The 26,146-nt window shown below is 38.3% G+C and overlaps 1 protein-coding gene across 1 annotated transcript in view; it reads right to left on the bottom strand.

Moving 5' to 3' along the window:
* Positions 1-3,064: 3,064 nt before the first annotated feature.
* Positions 3,065-26,146, bottom strand: part of LOC139751789 (uncharacterized) — a 174,510-nt gene continuing 151,428 nt past the window's right edge. Inside the window, exons 4-6 of the mRNA XM_071667327.1 lie at positions 25,168-25,304; positions 23,567-23,765; positions 3,065-8,734 (exon numbers count right to left, since the gene is read on the bottom strand). Coding sequence (XP_071523428.1) covers positions 8,637-8,734; positions 23,567-23,765; positions 25,168-25,304 — 434 coding nt within the window. The 3' untranslated portion in view covers positions 3,065-8,636. The remainder of the gene's footprint in view (positions 8,735-23,566; positions 23,766-25,167; positions 25,305-26,146) is intronic.

Below are 26,146 nucleotides of genomic sequence, written 5' to 3' on the forward strand. Positions count from 1 at the left end.
TCTCAATATATGAGAGCATAAAGTTTCTCAATATTTAAGAGCATAAACCTTCTTAATATATGAGAGCATAAAGTTTCTCAATATATGAGAGCATAAAGTTTCTTAATATATGAGAGCATAAAGTTTCTCAATATATGAGAGCACAAAGTTTCTCAATATATGAGAGCATAAAGTTTCTCATTATATGAGAGCATAGAGCTTCTCAATATATGAGAGCCTGGTTCCATAAGATGGTGCACAAGTCAGTTTTATAGCCTCAAGGATTCACAGTAAGTTCTGACAGCAAAAGTTTTATAGTTTCAAGAGATACCAGAAGACAGAAAATATAAAGTCTGGTTTTTCACTTCTAATCAAAGTTTCCTTGGGGGGGGGGAGAGAAATTTATGTAAAAATTTATAGTGTTAATAAATTCCACTTGAAATGTGGTGAATTAACATGAAGCACTTAATTATTGATTTTTCTATATCTCTGAAGCTTGTTCCCTTTAGGAACTCCCTCAATAGGGTGATCACAGCAAAATAGTCTCCATAGCTAGTGAAATCCAGTGGCGGTTACATAAGACACTGTATCAAATATATGAAAATATATGAAAATTCTTAAAAAAAAACAAAAAAAAACACGCTGTATGGCTTGCATGAAGTGAGTTGTATCAGAAAAGACAAAAATAGATGATCACATGTATTTGCAGTTCTGTCAAAATTTCGTTGAGATGCATTATGTCAAAGAAAAGATATAATTAAGCATCTTTCGATTATCATTTTAAGTGACATATCAGTACATTATCTGATGATGTATTTCTAGAAAGTTCATGGTGATCCAACGAGATACTCCACTAATTTCTAATGGAAAAATGTGATATTTTAACACCAATACACATCAGGATAATAGAAGACTTGTAACAATAGTCTCCTATGCTTCTATGCATCATCTGCCACCTGTTAAAAGGTATATATGATTCTAAAAAGTGGGTTTTTTCTCACTGGAATACCTGATGTAATGAGATCATGATACTCTGATACTTATCACATCTAATTTTTCTGATCATTTTACACTTTTTCAAGCACCCCCACCCATAATAAGAATTCCCTCAAATTCTTCTTTGTATATATTGTAATTTTGAAGTAGAACTGACTCTTAATCATACCAGATGAGGAGATGAAACACTAAACACTATGACAATTTTCAGTACTGTGCAGTACAGTATATTCATCAATCTCTGACCTAAATTATGCAGGTGTGTTAAAAGGGCAAAGATTTCAAACTTCATATCATTAGTTATTCTTTTTATTCTTAATGTACAGTACAAAGATTTATTCAGTAAATAAATCAACAGTTTCCACACTCAAAGTATTAGTAATTTTTTCTCTCTCTTTCTTCTTGTATGATACATATATATATATATATATATATATACATATATATATATATATATATATATATATATATATATATATATGTGTGTGTGTGTGTGTGTGTGTGTGTGTGTGTGTGTGTGTAGAACTGCCCTAGGACTACTCTTCCAAGAGTTCCAATTCACTCTATTCCTTGCACACCTTTCACCCTCCTGCATGTTCAGGCCCCCAATCTTTTTCACTCCATCCTTTCACCTCCACTTTGGTCTCCCACTTCTCCTCGTTCCCTCCACCTCTGACACATATATCCTCTTTGTCAATCTTTCCTCACTCATTCTCTCCATATGTCCAAACCATTTCAACACACCTTCTTCTGCTCTCTCAACCACACTTTTTATTTCCACACATCTCTCTTACCCCTATATTGCTTAATCAATCCACCTCACGCCACATATTGTCCTCTAACATTTCATTTTCAGCACATCCACCATCCTCCGTACAACCCTATCTATAGCCCATGCCTCGCAACCATATAACATTGTTGAACTACTATTCCTTCAAACATACCCATTTTTGCTATCCAAGATAACGTTCTCTCCTTCCACACATTCTTCATCACTCGCAGAACCTTCGCCCCCTTCCCCACCCTGTGACTTACTTCCGCTTCTATGGTTCCATCTGCTGCTAAGTCCACTCCCACATATCTAAAACACTTCTATTCCTCCAATTTCTCTCCATTCAAACTTATATCCCAACTAACTTGTCCCTCAACCCCACTGAACCTAATAACCTTGCTCTTATTCACATTTCCTCTCAGCTTTCTCCTTTCACACACTTTACCAAACTCAGTCACCAGCTTCCGCAGTTTCTCATCTGAATCAGCCACCAGCGCTGTATCATCAGCGAACAACAACTGAGTGACCTCCCAAGTCATATAATTTCCCAGGAATACTCAACAAATTTATATCTCTGTGATTTTAACACTCACCTTTATCCCCTTTGCCTTTGTTCAATGGCACAATGCATACATTCAGCCAATCCTCAGGCACTTCACCATGAGCCATACATACATTCAATATCCACACCAACCAGTCAACAACACAGTCACCCCTTTTTTTGATAAATTCTACTGCAATACCATCCAAACCCGCCGCCTTCCCGGCTTTTATCTTCTGCAAAGCTTTCACTACCTCTTCTCTGTTTACCAAATCATTCTCCCTTACCGTTTCACTTCGCACACAACCTCGACCAAAACACCCTATATCTGCCACTCTATCATCAAACACATTCAACAAACCTTCAAAATACTCACTCTGTCTCCTCTCACATCACCACAACTTGTTAATACCTTCCCATTTGCCCCCTTGACCGATGTTCCCATTTACCTCCTTCCAAAACATCTTTTTATTCTCCCTAAAATTTAATGATACACTCTCACCCCAACTCTCATTTGCCCTTTATTTCGCCTCATGCACCTTTCTCTTGACCTGCCTCTTTCTTTTATACATCTCCCAGTTATATATATATATATATATATATATATATATATATATATATATATATATATATATATATATATATATATATATATATATAAAGAGAGAGAGAGAGAGAGAGAGAGAGAGAGAGAGAGAGAGAGAGAGAGAGAGAGAGAGAGAGAGAGAGAGAGAGAGAGAGAGAGAGAGAGAGAGAGAGAGAGAGAGAGAGGGTCTTACCAGACCCTGCCCACTTGAGGTTACATTTCTAATGACAAGTAACCTTGGGCAGTACACTACAGTACAGCCTCATCAAACAACTTCTTACTTCAAAGAAGTCCATTGTTTTGCAGTTACTGGAAGTTGCACAGCCTTGGAACTGCAGGAGCTCCTGGTAAAAGGGTTTAGGAGTAACTCCAGGACACTTTCAAGAAAGGGATCCTGCAACAATTATATATGTATATAGATGGATAGTTGTTACCAGAGCCTGCCTGCAGGAGGTTACACTGCAACTGAAAAGTCATCTTTCATGATGCTCAATTATGGGGATTACAATCTCATCAAAGAACATTCTTCAGAAAGATTCCACAAGTCCATGCAATCACAAGCAGCACAGCCTTGAGTTGCAAGAGCCTCTGGAAAGATGTCCATGATAATGCCAGGACTCCTTACAGTTGTTGTGGTAATAACATATATAACTAAAATAAATGTATATCTTTTTCCTACATGCTCGCTATTTACTACACGAGCAAGTTAGCATCAAGAACAGATAATGGAATCTTTGAGGGGAAATTTTTCACTTGGTCCCTTGCTCTGCTCTTCCTTTTGGAAAGTTATACAGTATGGAACGATTTCCAACCACCAATTCCCACCGCTCTTAGTCGCCTTCTGTGACACACAGGGAATACGTGGGAAGTATTCTTTCTCCCCTATCCCTAGGGATGAAAAAAATGTATATACATACATCTATCCCTATGGTCAGAGAGAAAGAATTCTGCTTCAGTATTTCCCGCAAGTTGTAAAGGTGACTAAAAGGGGCGGGAAGGAAGTTGTGAAACCCTCCCCTTCTTATATTTCAATTTGTAAAGAGGACACAGAAGGTGCCAAACGAGGAGTGCTCATCTTCCTCAAAGGGTCAGATTGGGGTGTTTGAATGTGTGTGGATGTAACAAAGATGAGAAAAGAAGAGAGATAGGTAGTAGGTTTAAGGAAAGAAACCTGAATCTTCTGGCTCTGAATAAAACAAAGTTCAAGGGTAAAGGTGAAGAATGGTTTGAAAGTGTTTAGGGAATAAAGTTAAGGGTTGGTGAGAGGATAAGAGCCAAGGAAGAAGTAGCACTACTCCTGAAGCAGGAGTTGTGGGAGTGTGTCAAAGAGTGTAAGGAAGTAAATTGTGGAATGATCTCGGTAAGAATGAAAGTGGATGGCAAGAGATAGGTGATTATCGGTGCTTATGCACCTGACTATAACAAGAAAGATCATGCGAGGCAAGTGTTTTAGAAGTGTGTCAACAGTTTTGATGAAAGAGACTGAGTATTTGTGAAGGGTGATTTAAACGCAAAGGTAAGTAAAGTGGCAGTTAAGGATATAATTGGTATGCATAGGGTATCCAGTATTATGAATAGAAATGGTGAAGAGCTTGTGGAGTGGTGTGCTAAAAAGACTGGTAATTGGGAATAGCATGTTAAAAAAGACGGATATACACAAGTATACGTATGTGAGTAGGAAAGATGGTCAATAGGCAATTGATAGGCATATAAAAGAGAGACTTTTAGATGTAAATGTGCTGAGAGTGGTAGATGATGGAATGTCTGATCACTATCTTGTGGAGGCGAGGGTGAAGATTTGTTGAGGATTTTCAATTAGAGGAGACAATGTTGGGGAGAAAAGAGTGGTGAGAGTATGTAAGCTTCAAAAGGAGACGTGTGTACACATATCTTACATCCTTGGTAAAAACTTTTCACTTGCATCTAGCAACTTACCTCCCACACCATATACTCTTAAAACCTTCCTCAAAGCATTTCTATCAACCCCATTATATGACTTCTCCAGATCCATAAATGTTACATACAAAGCCATCTGTTTTTCGAAGTATTTCTCACATACATTCTTCAAAGCATACACCTGATCCACACATCCTCTACCACTTCTGAAACCACACTGCTCTTTCCCAAACTGATGTTCTGCACATGGCTTGACCCACTCAATCAATACCCTCCCATATAATTTCCCAGGAATACTCAACAAACTTATGCCTCTGTACTTTGAACATTCTCCTTTATCACCTTTGCCTTCGTATAATGGCATAATGTATGCATTCTGCCGATCCTGCGACACTTTATATATATATATATATATATATATATATATATATATATATATATATATATATATATATATATATATATATATATATATATATATATATATATATATATATATTTCATTATCTTATTTTGCTTTGTCGCTGTCTCCCGCGTTAGCGAAGTAGCGCAAGGAAACAGACGAAAAAATGGCCCAACCCACCCACATACACATGTATATACATACACATGTATATACATACACGTCCACACACGCAAATATACATACCTATACATCTCAACATATACATATACATACACACACAGACATATACATATATACACATGTACATAATTCATACTGTCTGCCTTTATTCATTCCCATCGCCACCCCGCCACACATGAAATAACAACCCCCTCCCCCCGCATGTGCGCGATGTAGCGCTAAGAAAAGACAACGAAGGCCACATTCGTTCGCATTCAGTCTCTAGCTGTCATGTATAATGTACTGAAACCACAGCTCCCTTTCTACATCCAGGCCCCACAGAACTTTCCATGGTTTACCCCATTTTTGCTTTCCGAGATAATGTTCTCGACTTTCACACATTCTTCAACGTTCCTAGAACTTTCGCCCCCTCCCCCACCCTATGATTCACTTCCGCTTCCATGGTTCCATCCGCTGCCAGATCCAGTCCAAGATATCTAAAACACTTCACTTCCTCCAGTTTTTCTCCATTCAAACTTACCTCCCAATTGACTTCTTCCTCAACCCTACTGTACCTAACAACCTTGCTCTTATTCACATTTACTCTCAGCTTTCTTCTTTCACACACTTTACCAAACTCAGTCACCAGCTTCTGCTGTTTCTCACACGAATCAGCCACCAACGCTGTATCATCAGCGAACAACAACTGACTCACTCCCAAGCTCTCTCATCCACAACAGACTGCATACTTGCCCCTCTTTCCAAAACTCTTGCATTCACCTCCCTAACAACCCCATCCATAAACAATTTAAACAACCATGCAGACGTCACACACCCCTGCCGCAAACCACCATTCACTGAGAACCAATCACCTTCCTCTCTTCCTACACGTACAGATGCCTTACATCCTCGATAAAAACTTTTCACTACTTCTAACAACTTGCCTCCCACACCATATATTCGTAATACCTTCCACAGAGCATCTCTATCAACTCAATCATATGCCTTCTCCAGATCCATAAATACTACATACAGATCCATTTGCTTTTCTAAGTATTTCTCACATAAATTCTTCAAAGTAAACTCCTGATCCACACATCCTCTACCACTTCTGAAACCACACTGCTCTTCCCCAATCTGATACTCTGTACATGCCTTCACCCTCTCAATCAATACCCTTCCATATGATTTCCCAGGAATACTCAACAAACTTATACTTCTGTGATTTTAGCACTCACTCTTATCCCCTTTGCCTTTGTACAATGGCACTTTGCAAGCATTCTGCCAGTCCTCAGGCACCTCGCCATGAGTCATACATACATTATATAACCTTACCAACCAGTCAACAATACAGTCACCCCCTTTTTTAATGAATTCAACTGAAATACCATCCAAACCCGCTGCCTAGCCGGCTTTCATCTTCCGCAAAGCTTTTACTACCTCTTCTCTGTTTACCAAATCATTTTCTCTAACCCTCTCACTTTGCACACCACCTCGACCTAAACACTCTATATCTGCCACTCTATCATCAAATACATTCAACAGACCTTCAAAATACTCACTCCATCTCCTTCTCACATCACCACTACTTGTTATCACCTCCCCATTAGCTCCCTTCACTGAAGTTCCTATTTGTTTCCATGTCTTACGCACTTTATTTACCTCCTCCGAAAACATCTTTTTATTCTCCCTAAAATTTAATGATACTCTCTCACCCCAACTCTCATTTGCCCTCTTTTTCACCTCTTGCACCTTTCTCTTGATCTCCTGCCTCTTTCTTTTATACATCTCCCAGTCATTTGTATTATTTCATTGCAAAAATCGTCCAAATGCCTCTCTCGTCTCTTTCATTAATAATCTTACTTGTTCATCCCATCACTCACTACCCTTTCTAATCTGCCCACCTCCCACATTTCTCATGCCACAAGCATCTTTATACATACATATATATATATATATATATATATATATATATATATATATATATATATATATATATATATATATATATATATATATATATATATATATATATGTGTGTGTGTGTGTGTGTGTGTGTGTTTACTTATTTATCTATTTACTATTCATACTTTTGCCATGACTCCTTTTGCTAGAGCTCCAGGGCTGTACTACTTCCAGTTGCAGGAATACAATGGGCTGTTTTGGAGTTAGACTTTCCTTGAGAAAACTACACTTAACAATACAGTCTCGCTGAACATGATATAACTGAATGCAGGTGGAGTCCTATGAAACAAGGTTTCACCTTATTACTATATATATATATATATATATATATATATATATATATATATATATATATATATATATATATATATATATATATATGTGTGTGTGTGTGTGTGTGTGTGTGTGTGTGTGTGTGTGTGTGTGTGTGTGTGTGTGTGTGTCTGTTAGGAGAGTGGTGAGTAATTACAGACTAAGATGGTAGATAGAGGATATGAACAGTGTGATGATTTCTCCTATCTTTATCAATATCTTATTAATGGCAGTGACTGAAAAGTAAACTTTATAACTCTTTGAAGTAGAATATTTATTTTGGTGAAATATATTATAAAAAAGAAGAAAATATTTGAATTGTTTGAGTGTCTGATTTTTGTGGGAAATTTTTGTGATCTGAGGTAATTATAATTAAATGTTTATGAACGTAATAAATAATGCAAATGTTTGATGTTCACAAATAACTTGGAAGAATGCCATGGAAATGATTATTCAACCCATCATGCAGGCAATGAGGAATTGCGTAGTTCCAAGTTCCAGCATCTACACTGACAGAAAGACACTGATTACTGATGCTCTTTTAATGAGTGTTGTAAGAGTTTTTGTGCCTTTCACTGTTTATAAAAATTGTTTCAGTAATGGTAAAAACGTTAAGACTGCAGTACTTAGAAATTATAGGGCAGACTGCATTTAGTACAGTGTTATCACTGCTGACTGTGATCCAGTTCACAATAGTGTGGGAGTCAAGTTGTAAAGTTTGTGAGTCATGTATACACTGGAACTAGATAAATATGTTGAACCTATCATGCTTAATGGCAGTATCTGAAATGTACAACCAATGAAAGGTGCAGACACGGAGCGGAATGTCTGTAACTACGTTAGGTTTAATGATAGATGTGGTATGGAATAAAACCTTTGGCAATTCACATAAGGAGTGAATTTCTCCATCTTTCATGCTGTCATACTGGATGCCATGGCTGTTTAGGTGGGCTCGTCTTGGAGTGGTGCGGGCTTCTAGGACACCAAGATAGTGCAAAAGTGGTCTGGAAGCTTCATGGCCAACCTAAGGGGTGACAACTACATTGGCCTGATCTCCTGATGGGTTGATGGGGAAGACCTCTGTGTCCTTCCTCTCCTCCTCACTGTGGTTCTCGATGCTCACTGTGGGAGAGTAGATGTTAGATTTGTTTACATAGCTGTTGATCATGTCATTTGTTTACGTAGCTGTTGATCATGTTTTTTTGTTTACGTAGCTGTTGATCATGTTTTTTTGTTTACATAACTGTTGATCATGTCATTTGTTTACATAGCTGTTGATCACGTTTTTTTGTTTACATACCTGTTGATCATGTTATTTGTTTACATAGCTGTTGACCATGTTATTTGTTTACATAGCTGTTGACCATGTTATTTGTTTACATAGCTGTTGACCATGTTATTTGTTTACATAGGTGTTGATCATGTTTTTTTGTTTACATAGCTGTTGATCATGTTATTTGTTTAATATCTATCTTTCTATATTTCTAATGCACGTTCCCTTTAGGAACCTCCATTCTTGCATGAGATTGTCATGGTAAATGTCTTTGATCTCCTATATCTAAAAACACCTCCCTCACACTTTATTCCATCCTTTTCCCAAAATATTCTCTTGCTTTTCTCTCTCAGTTTATTGGCTGTCTTCTGCCCATTTTCTTTGCTTCTGCTTCACTCATGTATAATAGATTTACCAACCTGTAATATGACATCCTTCCTGCACGTCCAAACTACTTAAAAATGATATTCATAACCTGCTCTTTGACACCACACTCCACTCCACTATACACCTTAGTATTACATTAGATATTACTTACTACGTTCCATCTGCCTACACCACAAGCACCTTCACATGCTTCACTTCAACTGTTATAATTCAAGATCTGTTTTCTCTATTCCAGGTCCATTTTTGGCACCTGCAGGATAGGGTCAGCAGAATTACAGTCGATTCTATTTTCTACATTCGTGGTCACATTTTTCCATTTTGAAATAACCTTTGAAGATGTAATGACATTCCATTGTAGGAGGGATTTCTCCTCTATCTCTCCTTCCATTTTGCCAAGTTTGTGTACTGTTGTGTCGAACCGATACTTGAATTCCAAACCTCTTCCAACAGTTTACCATCCATCCTAACTTTGCAACTCCCCTCAACTAATTCATTTATCAGTGACCATCAGTTTACTCTTGATGTTACATACATTTAACATTTTAACATACTATGTGCACATTTCATTCATTACATGCAAAATTTCTTGACTCAATCTGTCAGAAGTGCTGAAGTATCTGCAAATAAGGTACTGTGGTCACCAATGACCAGGTCCTTCTAAGCAACTTAAGCTGTGCCCTTCCTCTTTCCATCCTTTGGCTCTGTACCAGCTGTATGTGTATGTTGAATCACCGAGATGATTTCACACAGTCCCGTCTGACTTCTACTCCTGTCTTAAACATACATAACACTATCATACATGCTTTGGCTGTTTTTGTAGAATGATGTTGCATTCAGAAGTTTTTTGTACTACACCCTCGTTTCAGTATGCCCAACATTACATTCCAATGCACTCTATCGTATGGCTTGTCTTCTTCATGCTCGATCTCTACCTCTCGCGCCAGCAAGCTAGCGCCAGGAAACAACGACACATCTGTTTATTACATCTATACACAAGCTATCATGTAATGCACTGAAACCACAACTCGCTATCCACATCCAGGCCCCACAGACCTTTTCATGGTTCACTCCAGATGTATCACATGCCCTGGTTCCTATCCACATCCAGGCCCCACAGACCTTTTCATGGTTCGCTCCAGACGTATCACATGCCCTGGTTCAGTCCCTTGACAGCATGTTGATCCTAGTATACCACATTGTTCCAATTCACTCTATTCCTTGAACACCTTTCACCCTCCTGTATGTTCAGGACCTAATCGCTCAAAATCTTTTCATCCCCATCCTTCCACTTTCAATTTGGTTTCCTGGTTTCCCACTTCTGACTTTGTCAATCTTTCCTCATTGATTCTCTTCGTACGTCCTAACCATTTCAAAACACCCTTTTCTGCTCTCTCAACCATACTTTCTATTTCTACACATTTCTCTTACCATTTCATTACTTCATCGATCAAACTAACTCACACCACATATTGCCCTCAAACATTTCATTTCCAATACATCCACCTTCTTTTACACAACCTTGTCTATAGGCCACGCCTCGCAACCATAGAATAAAGTTTGAACTACTATTCCTTCAAACATACCCATTTTTGCTCTGAAATAAAGTTCTCTCTTTCCACAACTTCTTCATCAACTCCAGAATAACTGCCCCCTCCACAACCCTGTGACTTACTTCTACTTCCATAGTTCCATCAGTTGCTAAGTACGCTCCCAGATATCCAATTTTTCTCCATTCAAACTTACATCCCAGCTAACTTGTCCTTCATCACTGCTGAACCTAATAACCTTTCTCTTATTAACATTACTCTCAACTTTCTCCTTTTACATACTTTTCTAAACTCAATCACCAACTTTTGCAGTTTCTCATTCAAATCAGCCACCAGGGCTGTATCATCAGTGAACAACAGTTGAGTCACTTTCCAAGCTCTCTCATCCCCAACGGACTCCGTACTTACCCCTCTCCCCAAGATTCTTACATTTACCTCCCTCACCACCCCATCCATAATCAAACTGAACAACCATGGTGACATCACACACACCTGCCGCAGACTGACCTTCGCTGAGAACCATTCACTCTCCTCTCTTCCTACCCGTACGCGTCCCTTACATCCTCGATAAAAACTTCTCACTGCTTTTAGTAGCTTACCTCCCAAACCATATATTCTTACTATGTTCCACATATGCGTTCTCCAGATTCATAAATGCCACATACAAATCCATTTGCTTTTCTAAGTATTTCTCACATACATTCTTCAAAGCAAACATCTGATCCACACATCCTTTACCACTTCTAAAACCACACTGCTCTTCCCCAATCTGATGCTCTGTACATTCCCTCACCAGAGCTCTATATCAACACCCTCCCGCACAGCTTTCTAGGTATACTCAGCAAATTTATACCTTTGTAGTTTGAACGCTCACCTCTATCCTCTTTGCCTTTATACAATGGCACTATGTATGTATTATACCAATCCTCAGGCACTCCACTATGATCCATACATATACTGAACATCCTCACCAACCAGTCAACAACACATTCGCCCCATTTCTTAATAAATTCAAGCGCAATACCATCGACTCCAGCCGCTTAACTACATTTTATCTGTACAGATTTAACCACTTCTTTCTTCACCAAACCACTCTCCATGACTTTCACTTCACACACCACCCCGATCAAAAGACCTTACATCAGCCACTCGCTCATCAAATACATTTATCAATCATTCAAAATACTTTTTCCATCACTACTTATTATCACTTTCCCTTCTACCCCTTTCATCGATGTTCCCATTTGTTCTCTTGTATTTCATAATTTTTTACTTCCTTTCAAAACATCTTTTTATACTTCCTAAAGTTTAATGATACTCTCTCACCCAAACTCTCATTTGCCCTCTTTTTCAATTCTTGCACCTTCCTCTTGACGTTCCTGCCACTTTCTTTTATACATCTCCCAATCATTTGCACTCCCTCCTTGTATGTACTGCCCAAATGCCGATGTTTTCTCTCTCACTAGCAACTTTACTTCTTCATTCTACCACTCACTACCCTTTCTAATCTGCCCACTCACCTTTCGCATGCCACATGCATTTCTTGTACATGCCATCACTGCTTCCCTAAACATCCCATTCCACACCCACTCTCCTTGAGTCATTTGCACTCACCTTTTGCCATTCTACACTCAATGTCTCCTGATACTTCTTCACACAAGTCTCCTTTCCAAGCTCACTTACTCTCACCACTCTCTTCTTGTGGACATTATCTCCTCTTTTTCGAAAACCTCTACAAATCCTCACCTTTGCGTCCACAAGATAGTGATCAAACATTCCACTAGCTGGCCCTCTCAACACATTTACATCTAAAAGTCTCTTTTTATACACCTGTCAATTAACACGTAATCCAATAATGCCCTTTGACCATCTCTCCTACTCACATCTCTTTTTAAACCAGGTATTCCCAATCACCAGTCTTTTTTTAGCACACAACTCCACAAGCTCTGTACAATTTCCATTCAAAACACTGAATACCCCATATGCACCAATTATACTCTCAACTGACACATTATTTACATTCGCATTTAATCATCCCTCTCTAATAACTGTCACGCGCACCAAAACTGCGGACACACACTCACATGTTCCCAAAACATTTACCTCTCAAGATCTTTCTTCTCATGGCCAGGTGCACAATCACCCATCTCTCGTCATCCACTTTCGGTTTTACCCACATCAATCAAGAATTTACTTTCTTACACTGTCACACACTCCCAGAACCTGTGTTTCCTAAGTTCTTGTCCCCTCTCCAACCCCTGACTTTACTCCTAAGACATTTCCAAACCATTCATCCCCTTCAACCCTTGAGCTTCGTTTAACTCAAGAGCCTGAACATCCAGGTTCCTTTCTTCAAACATAATCCCTGTCTCTCCTTTTTTCTCTCATCTTTGTTACATCCAGACACATTCAGACATCCCAATCTGAGCCTTCGAGAAGGATAATCACTCCCCGTTTGACTCCTGTTTCCTCTTTCATAAATTGAAATACTAGAATGGTAGGGTTTCCAGCCCTCCGCTCCCGTCCCTTTAGTCGCTTTCTATGACACGCACGAAATACAGAGGTAGAATTCTAACTCCCGACCCTCAGGGCTTTTCTAAGTCCCTGTATGTTACATAATCTTTCTTTTTTTTATCTCTACTGAACCGTGCACATTTCTTCTACCGTGAACACGAAGAATATTTGAACCATCCATCCTCTACCTACCCCTTTTCACTCATCTTGTATCTTCTCTGGTATACATAGTAAAGTGACTCCTCTAAAACATTTTACACTCATCCTTACCACCTTTCCCCATATACAAAGGCTCTCGATCCCTAATTCTAGCGTTTTATTCATTCATTTTACATTAACATGCAACCACATCTAATGCATTCTTCCACGCATCATCTCCAGCCATTATCATATTTGCAATTAGATTATCTAAGATGATTTTACCTTCGTCGCGTTTTCTGGACAGGAAGTTTCCCTTTCCACCACTAAATTGCATCTTATTTCCACCTTACGAGAGGCCATTGACGAAATATAAACATTAAATTTGAGAAATGATTGTTAGCATTGTAAATAAATTAGACTTTGCTTCAAGGTTACATTAAACAATACCCTCAGTTGGTGCATATAAGTTGAAACAAAATCCATGTGACCTAAGTCGACAAGATTTGTGTCAACTTGTTTTGTTGGATGATCAAGCAGACAAGAAAGCCTGCAGGTGTGCCACAGTCCCCGGTACAACATACCTTGTACTGTGGTAAATGTTACCAGCCTAGTCTTCGTAACCTGAAGATTCATCCTGCCAATACATAATTCTTTCTCTGCTAGCCTAGGTTTGGTGTGGATAGGGTACATATGTAACATGATCTGCTTCAGAATATGTTGCGGAGCACATCTTGTGATTCCAAAGTACTGATGATTTTCAATAAATGGAAGGTCTTACCATGAAGTTACAACAGTAAAGTGTTGTGTGTGATTTGTTACATGGAACTTAGTTTCATTTGCATAATGCTGAGCTTAGGATGGAGTTGATTATGGGCTTGTTGAAATGATTTTGGATATGCTAGAATGTCTGGATCAAGAGAGTGGATATTTACTGCTACCCTTCAAGAACGGTGCACTAAGTTGTATTGTTAAAGTTAAAGTGTTCCATCAACAACTCGATAAGTAAATATATCAAGATTACTAGATGCTTTGTCTTATTTTTTGTTATTAAATCTACGCAATGAAAAATAAGGTTGTTTAGCTAATAAAGTCTACTTTATTTTCTTGGGTGATTAGAATTCTATCGCTTCTTCAAATGCATATTACATGTTCCAACATCTTGGGGACTCATTACGACGGTATAATTCCAACCACAATCGTCCAGAGATGCCAGCACGATCTCCACCCTCCACCTTCTCACTTTTTTTTTGAAAATCTATTAAAAATATTCGAAATTAGAAAAACACGATCATAAACAAAATGAATCAAATGTAGGGTATTATGTGACGGTGATGAAATGAGGACGAGGGTTCAAGAATACAAAAGGCCTTGTACCTGGGATCGAACCCCCTTTGATGACCAATTGTCCCAAAGATTACTTTCTTAGAACTTGAAAGTGAAGATCCCGAACTAGAACAGCAATGAGTTACATTATACTCCAAAGAAAATGTATACAGAGTATCATATAACGATAAAATCGGCCTTCATGTTGAAGATGCAACTACCACAATGAAGACAATTCACAATGCTCACTTGCCATGCACTCGCCCCATACAGACACACGCACATCATCACTTTATATAATAATGACCAGTGGTTAGGGAATATGGACGTGGCCAACTTGCTGAGCGCTGTGAGGGGCCCATACAAGATTAAGGGAGTTCCTGTGGGTATGAGTGAGGCGAGGATTTTTGTTTATCTTCGAAATAAGATTTTGAAAAAAGAGAAAGAGAGATAGCTCAGGTCAACATGACGGCACGATGTGATTATGCTGGATGAATCATTACATGATGATTGGTGATAATGCTAGTTTTCTCTGAACAAAAATGAGTCGGGCAGCTCTATAAGGCATTATTGAATTCATTTATTAAAAATGAGCCTAAAACTGAATAACTGGATAAATCAAAGTGATATTTGTCTTCATTTGAACGTTCTGGAGTTGCATGAAATTGTTACTACATTCTTGCGTTACACTAATGCCTTGTAAGAATGATACAGTGATACTGTACTGTAATTTCCTAGAATGATAACGAATTCGTAAGAGTCATATTAATGTATGATATGTGATACGATGCTAATTATACTAAACAGTCAGTCCGCTGGCTAGGGTTTCCAGCAGCACAGACGGCGCACATATCACCCAGGTGTTCATCCTTCCTCTGCTTAGTACATAAATGGCTACCAACTACAGCTGTGACCAACCCAACCAGTTGACAACTTGTTGGCACGTTGGAGTTGTTGCTCGTCTCTAATTCCTGCAGTGGTAACCATAGCCGGGGACATGTTCACCACTGATGACGGGTTTGCAAGCCTAGCTCGTTGGATCTGGTCATTTTACCTGCACGTTACTTTAGCAGAAGGTGTAATTGAAAGGGGTATCACACCCCCAGGTACTATACAGGATATAACGAACCTTATGCTAATCCTTCTCGTCTCTCGAAAAGAAATATTGATGTGTATATCTATGAAGATAATTGTTTTGGTGATGTACAATGGAACAACATCGTCTGTGTATCATTGGCTTAAAACATTCACGTTTAAAATAACATTTTCTTATCCAGAAGCAGATGCATTACTTTCATTGATCAAAACTTCCTTTATATTTACTATCAGATGATTTACGTTTTCAAATATCAAAAGTGGTCACAGCTCTCATGATAAACCTACTTTTAAACAACAATTATACTAGGTACCATGAGATCCTGACTAATTTTCAATGATTCATTTTATCAACATATAAAACTATATATTTTTTGATACAATATGCTCGTGTGCACCACCTTTGCTTTGTTTACCATTACCTTAGAAAGTTCATAATTAGCCCATTTCCCTGACCGAATCATGAATACTTATCTTTCCTGACACACATTATAAAAAAAAGGTTAATTTCGACTGAGGTTACATTTTATGGGATTACATTGAATATACTCGAGTGGTGATGTCTTTGAATGACGCTTGGTTTAATGGAGTTATGTTTTACAAGATGAAAATATTTGATGATGCATTTACCAAAACGATTGGTTCATTCCAAAGGCCTAAGTTATGTTAAAATGACTGGTTTGTAAGAATTAGGTTAGCTAGCTTGATATTCATTTCAGCGTATTTTTCATTTAGTGGTGTACAAGATAGGGAACTTATATTGGGTGTACTAAGAACATGTAAGTTGATAAATGTTACTGTAAAATTTTGAAAAAAAAAAATGATACATACGGCATTAAGCTTTTACCTTCTGTTCCTCACATATATATTGAGATTAATGGTTTGAAGGAGTCTACAAAAAAAAATCAACATAAATACCATAGTGATGTTGTGCTGAAGAGATGGTACTGTCTAATGTTCAAGTAACTTAAATCATTTAATCAAACTGTATTGAACGTAACGGTAATGAATACGAGTGCACTGTTATTTGAATTCAGTATCTTCATTCTTATTGAGAGTTTATAAACTTAATATATGCGTTCAATTCAATATATTTTCATTGTTGAAAGGAAATCACACAACGAACGAGCTTGAAAAAGAAAAATTGTAACACGTTCGTTTTCAGTTTAATATTATGGTTTATCTGTATAGGTGTCAAATAAGTCTTTAGAAATATTTGAGGTAGAGTGGTTTTTATCATTCGGATGTATTTAGAAATTAAGGAACAAAAATCAGTTTCCGTAATAGTTTGTAACTCTAGAATATTATTCTTAATTAAACTTTTACAATAAAATAGTAGTTTATGACAATTATTGGAACTGTCATTTCTTGCGGCCCTCCTTAAATTGTAAATCAGGGTGTTAGTTGTAAAAGGGACTATATTTTTCTTGTTTTCTAGTGTCACAGTATTTTTCTAGTGTTATACACGTAATCAAACCAGGAATAATCGATAGGTTACCACCTAACCTAACCTTCGTTCATGATGACATATAAATCCCAGGCGAAACATGCCTGCCCGTGTGTCCTTCTGAAACTGAAGGGAAGGTTTCCCCAACCACCGGACTAAACTGAAGTAAGATCAATATTTTCTAAAGGTTTAGCTGACTATATAATAATCAATGAGTTAACTGGCCTAGAATGTGTCTTTTTTTTTCATGGATTGTTGGGTAAGAGTACCGGTACCGGATTCCTCCAGGCTCCGGAACCGGTCGAGGTGAGGGGTAAGATCTAGTGGTACGTGTGTGGGGGAGATACAAGGTTAGGTCACAGGTTAACTTCGGTTCTGTGACTGTATTAGGTTTCTAGGTTAAGTTGCAGTGATATTATTACCGTTTCAGACATTGAGGGAATTATGTTGGGTTAGTTTAGGTTTGGTTTGCGTGAAATTGTTTTACCGATGGTTTGTGATGTCTTTTGAATGGTTCTGACCTTCGTTTGTATCGCAAACTGATGGATCCCCGAAACGGTAATTTTACCGGGTACAGTTTATTCCCCAATCACAAAATATATTCATTATCATATACCTCAGTATCTATTTGTGACATCAGTCAGAGGGTTTCTTTGAATAAATAGATATATTAGTTGCATGTGATAGAATTTTCGTAACTTCTGTGGAACAAAAACTGTAAAAAATACTAATCTTGTATTAGATTCTGAGGTTAAATTCTAAATTAGGTCGTTAATCAACTTCTTAGGATATGTCATGGTCAAGTGATTTGCCAATTTAGCTCTGCATAAAAAAGCTAGCTCTGTATGCTAAATGGTAAACTGATATTTCAAGCACGTACAAAGTCAAGTTTTCAGATGTATCTGCTTACAGCGGTGTCCTTAAACTGTTAATACCACTGAAATTGAAGGGGATTATAATAGAGTTGTTGAGGTACATCGTTTCTATTGTAAAGAGCCCAGTCGGTTAATGATAAGTTCATTTAACACTTTATTGCTTTTCGTCTTGTATATTTATAACTTGGTTTTGCGATCTCCAACCCTATTATGCGAAACCATTTTCATGGTTTCTGAAAAGTTGCTATTTTTTCAGTAAACTGAAAACAATTTAATACAATAAAAAAAATGAAGAAAATATTACAGCTTCGAGACAAGTAATATAGGTCTTCACTTACCCAGGGTAATATGCTGTAAAAACATTTATTTAATCTTACTTATTAATTGTACTTTGTCGCTGTCTCCCGCATTAGTGAGGTAGCGCAAGGAAACACGAAAGAAATGGCCCAACCCACCCACATACACATTTATATCCATACACGTCCACACAAGCATATGTACATATCTACACATCTTAATGTATACATATATATGCATATACAGACATATACATATATACACATTCACATAATTCATACTTGTTCCCTTTATTCATTCCCGTCACCACCCTGACATACATAAAATGACAACCCCGCAGGAGCGCGAGGTAGCTCTAGGAAAAGACAGTAAAGGCCACTTTCGTTCACACTCAGTCTCTAGCTGTCACGTATAATGCACTGAAACCAAAGCTCCCTTTGCACATCCAGGCCCTACAAAACTTTCCATGGTTTACCCCAGACACTTCACATGCCCTGATTCAATCCATTGACAGCACGTCGACCCCAGTATACCACATCGTTCCAATTCACTCTATTCCTTGCACAACTTTCACCCTCCTGCATGTTCAGGCCCCGATCACTCAAAATCTTTTTCACCCCATCCTTCCACTTCCAGTTTGGTCTCCCACTTCTCGTTCCCTCCACCTCTGACACATATATCCTCTTTGTCAATCTTTCCTCACTCATTCTCTCCATGTGACCAAACCATTTCAAAATGCCCTCTTCTCCTCTCTCAACCACACTCTTTTTATTGCCACACATCTCTCTTACCCTTTCATTGCTTACTCAATCAAACCACCTCACACCACATATTGTCCTCAAACATCTCATTTCCAACACATCCTCCCTCCTCCGCACAGCTCTATCTATAGCCCACACCTCGCAACCATACAACATTGTTGTAACCACTATTCCTTCAAATGTACCCATTTTTGCTTTCCAAGATAATGTTCTCGCCTTCCACACATTTTTCAACACCTCCACAACTTTTGCCCCCTCCCCACCCTGTGACTCACTTCTGCATCCATGGTTCCATCTGCTGCCCAATCCACTCCCAGATATCTAAAACACTTAACTTCCTCTAGTTTTTCTCCATTCAAACTTACCTTCCTGTTGACTTGTCTCTCAACCCTACTGTACCTAATAACCTTGCTCTTATTCACATTTACTCTCAGCTTTCTTCTTTCACCCATTTTACCAAACCCAGTCACTAGCTTCTGCAGTTTTTTTCACCCGAATCAGCCACCAGCACTGTATCATCAGCGAACAACAACTGACTCACTTCCCAAGCCCTCTCATCCACAACAGACTTCATACTTGCCCCTCTCTCCAAAACTCTTGCATTCACCTCCCTAACAACCCCATCCATAAACAAATTAAACAACCATGGAGACAACATGCACCCTTACCGCAAACCGACATTCACTGAGAACCAATCACTTTCCTCTCTTCCTACTCGTACACATGCCGTACATCCTCGATAAACACTTTTCACTGCTTCTAGCAACTTGCCTCCCACACCATATATTCTTAATACCTTTCAAAGAGCATCTCTATTAACTCTATCATATGCCTCCTCCAGATCTATGAATGCTGCATGCAAAGCCATTTGTTTTTCTGAGTATTTCTTACATACGTTCTTCAAAGCAAATACCTGATCCACACATCCTCTACCACTTCTGAAACCACACTACTCTTCCCCAATCTGATGCTCTGTACATGCCTTCACCCTCTCAATCTGTACTTTCCCATATAATTTCCCAGGAATACTCAACAAACTTATACCTCTGTAATTTGAGCACCTTACCAACCAGTCAACAACACAGTCACCCCCTTTTTTAATAACTTCCACTGCAATACCATCCAAACCCGCCGCCTTGCTGGCTTTCATCTTCCACAAAGCTTTCACTACCTCTTCTCTGTTCACCAAATCATTCTCCCTAACCCTCTCGCTTCGTACACCACCTCAACCAAAACACCCTATGTCTGCCACTCTATCATCTAACACATTCAACAAACCTTCAAAATACTCACTCCATCTCCTCACATCACCGCTACTTGTTATCACCTCCCCATTAGCCCCCTTCTTTGATGTTCCAATTTGTTCTCTTGTCTTATGCACTTTATTTACCTCCTTCCAAAACATCTTTTTATTCTCCCAAAAATTTAATGATACTCTCTCACCCCAACTCTCATTTGCCCTTTTTCACCTCTTGCACCTTTCTCTTGACCTCCTGCCTCTTCCTTTTATACATCTCTCAGTCATTTGCACTGTTTCCCTGCAAGAATCATCCAAATGCCTCTCTCTTCTCCTTCACTAATAATCTTACTTCTTCATCTCACCACCTCCTGCCCACCTCCCACACTTCTCATGCCACAAGCATCTTTTGCGCAAGCCATGACTGCTTCCCTAAATACATTCCATTCCTCCCCCACTCCCCTTACGTCCTTTGTTCTCACCTTTTTCCATTCTGTACTCAGTCTCTCCTGGTACTTCCTCACACAAGTCTCCTTCCTAAGCTCACTTACTCTCACCACTCTCTTCACCCCAACATTCTATTTTCTTTTCTGAAAACTTCTGCAAATCTTCACCTTCACCTCCAAAAAATAATGATCAGACATCCCTCCAGTTGCACCTCTCAGCACATTGACATCCAAAATTCTCATTCACGCGCCTCAGCACATTGACATCGAAAAGTTTCTTTCACGTGCCTATCAATTAACACATAATACAATAACGCTCTCTGGCCATCTCTCCTACTTACATAAGTATACTTATGTATATCTCTTTTTAAACTAGGTATTCCCAATCACTAGTCCTTTTTCAGCACACAAATCTACAAGCTCTTCACCATTTCCATTTACAACACTGAACACCCCATGTACACCAAATATTCCCTCAACTGCCTCATTACTCACCTTTGCATTCAAATCACCCAAAACTATAACCCGGTCTCGTGCATCAAAACTACCAACATACTCACTCAGCTGCTCCCAAAATACTTGCCTCTCATGATCTTTCTTCTCATGCCCAGGTGTATACGCACCAATAATCACCCATCTCTCTCCATCCACTTTCAGTTTTACCCATATCAAACTAGAGTTCACTTTCTAACTCTCTGTCACATACTTCCACTACTCCTGTTTCAGGAGTAGTGCTACTCTTTCCCTTGCTCTTGTCCTCTCACCAACCCCTGACTTTACTCCCAAAGCATTTCCAAACCACTCTTCCCCTTTACCCTTGAGCTTCGTTTCACTCAGAGTCAAAACATCCAGGCTCCTTTCCTCAAACGTACTACCTATCTCTCCATTTTTCTCATCTTGGTTACATCTACACACTTAGACAACCCAATCTGAGCCTTCAAGGAGGATGAGCACTCCTGCATGACTCCTTTTAGAAAGTTAAAATACAAGGAGCGGAGGGTTTCTAGCACCCCACTCCCATCCCCTTTAGTTGCCTTCTATGACACGTGCGGAATGCGTGGGAAGTATTCTTTCTCCCCTATCCCCAGGGATAATGGAAAATTCTACACTCTGTGGTGTTGACATGTCTTACTGGGTAGAACTTGGTTTTTTAATAGCCTGGGCGGAGTTGGTAATATTTCAGAATATGGACTTTCATTTTGTAGATTGGTATAAGTGAATGAAGTTGGTAAATATGTAAGACTTCATATGGAGCAAGGGATTTTAGGTGTGCACCTCAAACTCTAAATTGATTTTTTTTTTTTTTTTATACTTTGTCGCTGTCTCCCGCGTTTGCGAGGTAGCGCAAGGAAACAGACGAAAGAAATGGCCCAACCCCCCCCCCCCCATACACATGTATATACATACGTCCACACACGCAAATATACATACCTACACAACTTTCCATTTATTTCATTTTCTTGTTAAATGGGAAGAAATTTGAAGCAGAGGGAAAGTATGGGGTAAAAACACTAAAAATGAACAGTTGAGAGTGTAAGTAATGCATTTATAACATTTTTTGACCTATTTTAGCAAATAGTATGTAAACAAAAAAGATGTGTCTATAAATATTTAGGGATTGAATTATTGCATGTTACATCTGTGTCACATAGGATCTGGTTCCTGAGTGTATTGTAGTAGAATCTGAACTCACTACTACCTTCTGAGCCAAAAGAATACCATGATAGTATGAGAGTGGTGCATAAATGAAAAAGAATGAATAAGGGCATGGTTAATGGAGATGGCATACATAATTTTAAGGGGTTGTATGTTAGTGGAGAATGTCTGTGAGATGGAACCCCACAAGTGTGAAACTTCCTCCCTGTACAGTATGAATAGGTAATAACTAGGATCAGAGGGACTCGTGTACCATAGTTACTGGACTTTAGCTTCACACATACTGGTATTTATATGATATACCATTTGGAAAAAAGTGATCTTGTAATGTTCATTTGACTGTATGGTAGCTGAGATAGATGAGAGAGACAAGACCTAAAGATAAGATATAATTATGAGAACTACACATTCAACGATTTTTGTGGCAACACAGACTGAGAAATGGAGTTTGGCTGCCAAGAACCAAGGATGCTGTTTTATTTAGTTTTGTTGCTGATTGATACTGATAGAGAGGATACTGGTTGTATGTAACCAATGTCTATCAAGCTATAGCTTGTTGATTACTACATTCCATTGAAGTTTTGTGGTGTATGGAATTGGCAGAAACATACAAATGTGGTATATGAAGGGTAATGTGGCTGACGTCAGAGTACTTGAATGATATCAAATCATGATACCAATTTGAGGTAAACTTCAACTCAATCAGGGTTTCCTTACAGTGATGCAGTGATATTGTCACACAAAGTATATTTTCTTGTTGAATTTGCTTGTAGAAATATTATATCCCCTTGGAATTCATTTGTTCTTTTATGTTACTAAAAATTGCTTCATTGTCATACAAATCACATCATACTGGATGGATATGTTAGAGCATTGGAAAGAGTGAGCTGCTTCACAAAGCAATATGTATATTCTGCTTATCTACATATATGATACAGTAATCACTACCACCCACCTCCACCGATTTCAGCTTGTAGCATCGCACTCATGAAGTTCTTGAAGAATTTTTGTAATTCCTTTTCGTATACCTCCATGAACTCTGTTGAGGTGGTGACACTGACCCTGGGCTTACCATCCCCATTGTCTTCATCCTCATCATGCTCGCCATGTCGAGTATGGTGACGCAGAAAACTCCTCAAAGCTTCCCGAGTATTCTGCAAGGTGCGTTATGATATGGATATTTTTTCTCTGCCAGACATTGTAAGAGAAGTCACCGTGGCCAGTTATAGTTAGTATGCATGGTCTTGGTTATCTGTTTAGTTAAGCAGCAGCACAGGTGATATGTCATTGTTACTGTCACAGTAGCTGTATATCAGTTAGCTTGTACTGTAGTCATCAAAGCTGGAATGGCCATCATTGCTCTGACAGTAAAGCATTGAATAACAAGGTCACCAAAGCAGTACATCAATTGAGCATTATTGTTGCTCTGGCAGTAAACCATATAGCCACCATTACCTTAGCTGTGTATTGTTGGTCTTTATAGTCAATATATCTCTGCAAAGCAGTGTAGTTGCTGTGGCAGTATATCTTGATGCATTGAGGTCACTATTGTTTATGTATCAGAGACAGTGATATTGCAGTCACTTTGATATTATGCAGTTAACTGTCCGCCACTGCTTGTAAGTCATAATGGTTTCTTAAGCACTGTAATATCTATGGGAGTTTGTCTTCAAGCATAGTAGTATATGGCAACATATTGTTGAACATCATGGTCATTGTTCAGTGTACTATTAATCATTTTTGTTACTGTGGTGATATTTAACTATGAAGTTGCTATAGTATTATATCATTAAATTTTCAAAAAGAACACCCACACATACACAGTTTATAAATACATAAAACTAGAGAAGAGAGAGAAACACATGAACACACTGGGAATTAAGTATATTTTTTAAGCTTTCTTCCTAATTAGATACATAAACTGTTGCTGTGTAATCAAAACTGTTTAATCCTTTAGTGAACAAGACCATGAATTCCAACGATCTAAATAACATGAAATGATTATCACAGGATACATACCTGCTAAAGGGTGTAAACTTTGTTATTGCATACTAGTCTGTGAGCTCATAAGGTGCTTTCACATTTGATTATGGTGTGCTGTCATTATGCTAGTTTATTTTGTGATTGTAAGCACTGTCATGATTAGTACCGTCTTGTCAACATTTGAATGTATTGTGAAAATTTTCAGTTGCGTTGCAGTTGATTTTTTATCCTAAGTGTAAGAAATCTCTTTCACAGAGATGATGATTTAGTGTTAAAATTTTTTACATACGATCATGAAGAACTTGATGTAAGAACAAGCATTGTTTTACTCTCAGGTTTTGATTGTGATGTAATGTTTAGTAGCCTAACATACTTAATGCTTTATGGGAAGCAAAATGGTTCATAGGAATATACCTCTGAGGCCAATACACTCCACTGCTCTTTTTAAGTCTAGATCTATGATGTTAGGATGTTGTTCTGTTGACAATGTATATGTCTTGGTTATCCTGATATGTTGTCACCATTTTAAGTATTTTGTTCTCAGTTACTTTTCTTCCTCCTTTGACTTCTTACCTGTGTCTTAGGGGCAGGCCTGATAGGGGTGCTCACTTCAATACTCTCCGGCAGTAGCTTGATTTCGGGATTCTTCAGGCGTGCCATGATGAACATCTCTTCGGGGTCGTCCTCATGCTCATGTGAATGGAGATGACCTGACGGTACACTGCTTATTAGGGGTATGTCAGTAATTGATAGATTTAGATAGAGTTGGTTGGGATGGTTAGTAATATCATTATTGTTGTGTTGTGTCCTCAGGAGTAGTTAGAGGGTTCCTTCCTTTTTATAGAATTATGGGCCAAAATTGTAAAGTTATTTGAGCTGACTGTGAGGGTGTCAGGCTGGTTAAAGTTTGATATTTAGTCATGTTTCTCTATATCATTAGGTAAAGTTGTTCAAGTAAGCTAAGGGTCACCAAGGGATGACAGATATGTAATTATTAGTATATTTTATTTATTTATTAAACTTTGTCGCTGTCTCCCGCATTAGCGAGGTAGCACAAGGAAACAGACGAAAGAATGGCCCAACCCACCCACATACACATGTATATAAATACACGTCCACATACGCACATATACATACCTATACATCTCAACGTACACATATATATATATATATATATATATATATATATATATATATATATATATATATATATATATATATATATATATATAAATATATATTTTTACCAGGAATACTCAACAATATATATCAGGGAATACTCAACAATATATATATATATATACTATCCCTGGGGATAGGGGAGAAAGAATACTTCCCACGTATTCCCTGCGTGTCGTAGAAGGCGACTAAAAGGGGAGGGAGCGGGTGGCTGGAAATCCTCCCCTCTCGTTTTTTTTTTTTTTAATTTTCCAAAAGAAGGAACAGAGAAGGGGGCCAGGTGAGGATTTTCCCTCTAAGGCCCAGTCCTCTGTTCTTAACGCTACCTCGCAAATGCGGGAAATGGCGAATCGTATGAAAAAGAAAGAAATAT

This window comes from Panulirus ornatus, chromosome 12 (assembly GCF_036320965.1).
Source record: "Panulirus ornatus isolate Po-2019 chromosome 12, ASM3632096v1, whole genome shotgun sequence".
NCBI lineage: Eukaryota > Metazoa > Arthropoda > Malacostraca > Decapoda > Palinuridae > Panulirus > Panulirus ornatus.